Source organism: Mastomys coucha, chromosome X (genome assembly GCF_008632895.1).
Source record: "Mastomys coucha isolate ucsf_1 chromosome X, UCSF_Mcou_1, whole genome shotgun sequence".
NCBI lineage: Eukaryota > Metazoa > Chordata > Mammalia > Rodentia > Muridae > Mastomys > Mastomys coucha.
This window is the reverse complement of record NC_045030.1, coordinates 112,570,119-112,576,339: the sequence shown is the minus strand read 5'-3', so window position 1 is coordinate 112,576,339 and position 6,221 is coordinate 112,570,119. Positions and strand designations below refer to the sequence as shown.

The 6,221-nt window shown below is 30.9% G+C and overlaps 1 protein-coding gene across 10 annotated transcripts in view; it reads right to left on the bottom strand.

The window, feature by feature from the left end:
- Positions 1–6,221, bottom strand: part of Dach2 (dachshund family transcription factor 2) — a 494,899-nt gene that overhangs the window by 88,204 nt on the left and 400,474 nt on the right. For 6 of the 10 annotated variants that reach the window (XM_031367250.1, XM_031367240.1, XM_031367195.1 and 3 more), the window contains 2 exons: positions 5,322–5,457; positions 2,796–2,879 (listed from right to left, as the gene is read on the bottom strand). In XM_031367250.1, coding sequence (XP_031223110.1) covers positions 2,796–2,879; positions 5,322–5,457 — 220 coding nt within the window. The remainder of the gene's footprint in view (positions 1–2,795; positions 2,880–5,321; positions 5,458–6,221) is intronic. The other 4 variants (XM_031367221.1, XM_031367257.1, XM_031367267.1 and 1 more) reach the window with 1 other exon arrangement.

The window sequence follows — 6,221 nt, the reverse complement described above, 5'->3', positions numbered from 1 at the left end:
TTTTCTCCTATTGGGTTTCTATGTCCTTAATATGAGGGGAGACACCTAAACTTTTGGCAACATGCTATGCCATGTTTGATTGATATCTATGGGAGGCCTGATCTTTTCTGAAGGTAAACTGAGGAGCAGTAAATTGGGGGTGAATGGGGATATTGGGAGGAGAAACTGTGAGGAGAGGAAGGATGGAAAATTGCAGTTTAGATGGAATATATGAGAACAAATAAAAAATAAATATATAAAATTTACAAGGTTCAAAATATTTAGAAGATCAATTCTCCCATTAATTTAAAGCTTTAATCTTAAGCTATGCACTTTTCCATTCCCCTTACCCAGAATAATCTATATGTGTTTTGACAATCATTTACTGAAAGCAGCCAAATGTTAGAAGCAACCACATACAACAAATATACACCACAATTGCTGCAAGCAAGGATATAGCTTATTAACATCTACTTTCAGTAATAAGGGCTTTTCAGTCAGTAAAACGAGTTTTTCCCTTGTAAAACTCTGGCACAATGATCTCTGTAAAGTATTGCTTGCCCCTTGCCCATACCATGTTTTTTGTACTACTCATTCGATTTCCAACTATTTCTACATGTGACTAGCCTTATTAATGATGTGTTATGAGAATTTTGCTATACTGCATAGAAGAAAACTCCAGTTTTCTTCTTGCTTTATATTCATTAATTTAAATAACAGGAGGAATTTTTATGATATCACCATCAAAATGTGTCTTCATGAACAATGAACTTTAAAACATTGTATTATACAATATCAATAGACCAAATAGAAGTGAATATTACTAACTTTTTCAACAGTTGAAGAACATATCAGAGCATTAATGATGTGAAGAAAAATTGTCTGGAATTATTTTTAGATTAAAAACCCTCCTGGTTTTCTTTAATGTGGGATCTTAGAGATGAAAAGAAATTGAGGTCACCACCAAAGGAACCATATGACACAATGTTATAATACGCGATTGACTTGGTTAATTTATTTGGCAAAGTCTAAAGAGAGATAAAATCAAACACCCAACTTCAATGACTAGTATGTTTAGTTAGAACATTTAATTCAAATAAAAATTGTCATTTGGTGAGTCATTCTGGATACAGTCTGAAAGACTTCAGCGTGAAGCAATCCCAGTACACATAAACTTTATATGCTCACATATTGAAGTTCAATGCAAAGTTCAAATAATTATTTAAGACATGTATTATTGTTTTGCAAAGCACAGAAATAATTAGGCTATTTGAAAAATAGCAGCATTTTTTTCATTTTCAGATTTTTGTGAATAATGGCAATGTTGGCATTTTATAGTTTGCAAAGATATAAATCATCTTTAAAATTATGATATTATTCAAAGCAGATGTGAAAGCATATGTTTGCTCCAGTTGTATAAACTGCTTATTTGTCATACTTAATAAATGTTGAGGTTTGCACTGTAACTTGTTGCCTTTCAGTAATTGAAATGTAGTTGAAAAAATACATTTTTGCCTTTCTATCACAAAAAGAATAGGTAGAAGTTGAAATGAAGTCTTTTTTCTTAAAGAAAACTTTCCATTATAATATTGATATACTTCAACATGTTTGCTATTGTCAATCAATATATGGCTATCAGTATATGGCCAAACTATTTGAGTGAAATGAGTTTACTGCCCCATTCCAAAGTAATAAAGAAATGCAATCAATTCTGTTTTATCAAAATAAATTAATGTGTCTATACCCTCATGTTCCAGCAGTGTTCAAAGAGGTCTGATTTGGTTTTTTAAAAAAAGTGGTCTCAGGAACAAATTGTTGGATTAGGAATGAAGTTTCACTTTTAACTGAAATTTTATTACTTGCCTAAGTGTTTAAGATCTCTACTATACCAAACCAGACTTGTTTCATTCTGACAACTATTCTGTAATCAATCATTTGCATGGCACAGTCCCAGAGGGTATGGTCTTTCAGTATCTGGCTAAGAAAATACTAAACATGTGGCAAGGAAACCAACCATGGATCACTGAAATTAAAATCATACATTTTTCCAAATTACAGCTAAAATGCTCATCTAGGTAATAATGAAGCAAGTTCAGCCTCCAGAATTAAGAGACAATTCTCTATTGACACTTCATCACACTGAATCTTGTATTCCAAATAATGTGAACATTTTAATAGAGATATAAAATATATCCTTGAATAAAGTAAAAACAGATCTTTAGTGAATAAGTGTGTATGTGTGTATGTGTGTAAACTGCTATAAAACTCAGTGTAGTAGTAATAATGTACAGATTATAACAAAATATCTTTGTTTTTTATGTCTTAGCTTTCATTTCAGGGAAGAATCACCTGAAATTTCTTTACTAAATGGATTTCTTAGGAAGATTTAATTTGAAATGCCTAAATTAACAAATACCTTTAAAATGTTTGACATACATAAGAGATCAGCCTTTTGCCATCACAACAACTCAGATTTTGTGAATGTGAATTTGAAATAGTTAGTCATATAACTATATTTTAAAAATTTTACATATTATACATGTATATACATATATAATACATAAATCTTGAGAAGGTATACTGAAAATACAGACTGAAACTTTTTAGCCATATGCATTAACAAACTTAAGGTTTGTTTCAAATCTACAACACCAAGCAAAAATCTGTACAAACTATTTTCATGATCAAAAGTATTTATTCAAAACCAGCATTAATCTACTCTGACTTGGATAAAGACCAATTAGATATACACTACTGCAGTACTGAGTTAGTGTCTAATCTTCATTCACATATCAAATAAGCCAAAATCATTTTACCTTTATTATCCCTCTGGAAATTTTTTATGCTTTGTCCATTATCTTGGTCAACAATAAGTTCTTCTCTATTGTTGGGCATCATAACTAAAAATGAAAAAGGGAACTGGGTATAGTTTCATGCAAAATACCCAAAGAAATGCATGAAAGTACATAAATGGCTAACATACTCCAACAACTTACATTTATTTTATAAACTTCTGTTATATAAGAAAGATTTGCTATGATAGCCAAAATCATGAGAATCACAAAGATGACAAATCATATGAATTTTATCGTATCATTCACATTTATTACTAGCAATGTTTTAATATATACTATTTGAATTGTGTATGTATTTCTTCCTTGAAATTATTATGCAAATTAGTGTTTGGGTATATAAATAATAAACTCAAAATATTTCAAAAAAGAATTTATCAGTTATTCATCCATGAGGTTAAAATAATTTCACCTTTAACTTACTGTGGAAACTTTTATAAATATATAAAAAATTCAGAGTAGAATATAATGTTCTAGCACTTACTACAAGACTTTGAAAAACATTTACCCTTACAGGAAAAAAATACTAATTTGCAATTTATCATTTCATTCTCTGCAGTTATATTTCATTGAAACATTGTAGCTCTATAAATAAGATACTATAATTTTACAGCTAAAATCTATTACACCTTTCTATTCAATTGTAGATAACATTTCTATCATGGCTGGGCAGTTGTGAAATGTACATATATTGAAAATCACTCTCTGTGGAATTACATAAGCACTATTTGTCAATTTTCTAAGATATTCCATTTTATATGAAATATTTTATTTTATGTTGAAATATATTACCCATTTTCCTATGCCATAACATTTGGCACTAGGCAACTATATTTCCATGTACAATCAACTTTCACTCAATAATTGATTCTCTCTGCTGCATAGGTAGATTATATAGGAATAAATTTTAAAAAAAGAAATAGCTTCCACATTTTCTTTTAATAACCCAATATAAAAATTATCCCAACAGAATAATACATGCTTTATTTAGTTTTCTAATTCATTAAATTTATTCAGTTTTAGCTTCTTGTCTTATTCAGATTTCCTATAATCATTTGTACTCAAGTTTGTAACAGCTAGGTAGTCCCTGTCCATCAACTAGAGAAAAGGTTAAATATTTCTTTCTGGGAATTAAACTTGGTCACTAAATAGCAGAATCCTCAAGCTGTTGTTCATCATGTCTCTAACCTCACTGTGCATTAGGAACTCCCAAGGAGATATTGAAAAGAAAAGCATGTTAGGACTCAAATTAGGTTCTAGATCAAGTGAGTTAAATTCATAGTGCATTCAAAAAACTTCACAGGTTATTATAATGTACAGCTTTGCTTACGAATCACTAAACTATGTACAAAACTGGGAACACAGATAGTATATAATGCTGATAAAGGTAGATGTGGATAAAGTTCCATGAAGAAGGAATTATCTCTCTTTTCATAGCACAAATTTAGAACAGAACACAGATCTTAATCTCCTGAACTCCTCTCCTCCTTTAACATCCAATTATTTTGGAGAGCTTAAAATAAACACTACTATGAGCTTTGAAAATCTAAAGCACATAAAACATGTCTGGAGATAGACTGCTGGCCAAAAAGCAGAAATCTTTTTTCTAAAAGAAAATATATAAATAAGATACTGGATTGTATAAAAATAGAATTGTGAACATTTTACCAAGTAAAAATAACCCATAATCATTGTATACTGAGAATTTATTTAGCTACATATTCCTAACAATTTCCGTATAGATGAGTAAGATCATAGAGAAGGAAATGTTAAGCAAAGTAAAAATAAAAACAGCAAAATACATTTATCTTCTCAAATTTTCTTAGCATTTGACATTCTGAAATGTTTATCCCACAGGAAGTCAAGCTTACATCTCATAATATTTCAGTACAGTCATAAAAGTAAATGCTTCCATATTATAGACAATGAAATTCATAATGGTTAAAAGGTTTACCTAAAATTTTAATGATAGCTAAGATAAAAATCATATGAACAAATTTAGGTGTTGTATAGGCCCTATTACAATTCCTAAGAGGTAAGTCTTGTGAGACAAAAATGTAGAGAAATGCGTTTTCCAACATTGTGGCATAGTATATGTTGTTTGGCTTTTTAATTATCTTTAAATGACTAATTCTCTAAAGTATATATTATCTCAGATATCCTAGAGATGCTGTACATGTTACAACTATAGTATCTAAGAGTAAGTGGTACATACCAACACATTCATCTAAGACATATAGTGTACCAATAAGTATCTAATGGTATCACTCCCAAGAGATTAAGAAAAATATTAAAGATAGGCCTTGGTGGGTATGAAAATTCTAACACTTTCTACTATTTCCTTTATTGCTTCAAAACCATGATGACTTCAAAAGGCATTTATATTAAAAAGTGCCGGTTCTTCTGTGGTCTTCTTTCTTTCTTAGTTGAGTAATATGGAATTCCCTAAAAACTTATCTTCCAATTATTTCCTTCAGGGCAATTACTCACCCATTCTTTCTGAATGATGATCCTTCTGTGATGGAGAGCTGGATACACTGCTGCTTGGATGGGAGGAGATCTGGCTCCCAGGACGATGACTCTCTTCCAGAGAGGGAGCAGGAGAAGGACTCTCTGGGATCCGTTCCTGACACAAAATAGAATGGAAAATGATTCACATGTGTGCTGAAATTTTCATGAAGGTTTTATCAGTAGCATTGGAAATATTCATCTTGCACTTATACTGAAAGTATCTGCAGCAATCTATGTGAACTTGAACACTTAAAGATACCTTTGGAGAAATAAATGGCATGGCATTACAATTGGATAATAAAAGTTTGCAGATGGTAAAATGAAGTTAGGTTAAGTTTCCTTTCTTAAAATTGCATAAATGAGAGCATAGAGAGATACCTTAGTTGGTCAAGTGCTTTGTATATGCATAAGACCTGTGTTCAGATTCAAAGACTCCTCATAAGAGAAGTGGTTGTGTTACCATGCAACTATAACCTCAGCACTGAGAATGGCAGCTACCAGAGTATCTCCAGACATCACTGACCATGTAGGCTAGCTAAAATACTGAGCTCTAGGTTCAGTGAGAGATTCTGACTCAAAAACCAAAAGGTAGAGAGCAGCAGTTAAGAAAGACATACAATGTTAACATTTGATCTTGAAATGTGTACTTGTAAGGGAGAAAGACAGACAGTCAGAAAGAGAGACAGAGACAAAAGTCATAAATGATTATAAATGTAGGTGTGATTATTGATATCACAAATGTCTAGACTGATAAAAATCCATGCAGAGTCTGAAGAGTAACATTATTAAGTAATTAAGGATTTATAAATACAGATCCATAAGAGCCCTATAAAACATGTCAAATGTTATATTTCTTAGATTGCTAGTTTTTTTTTTCTT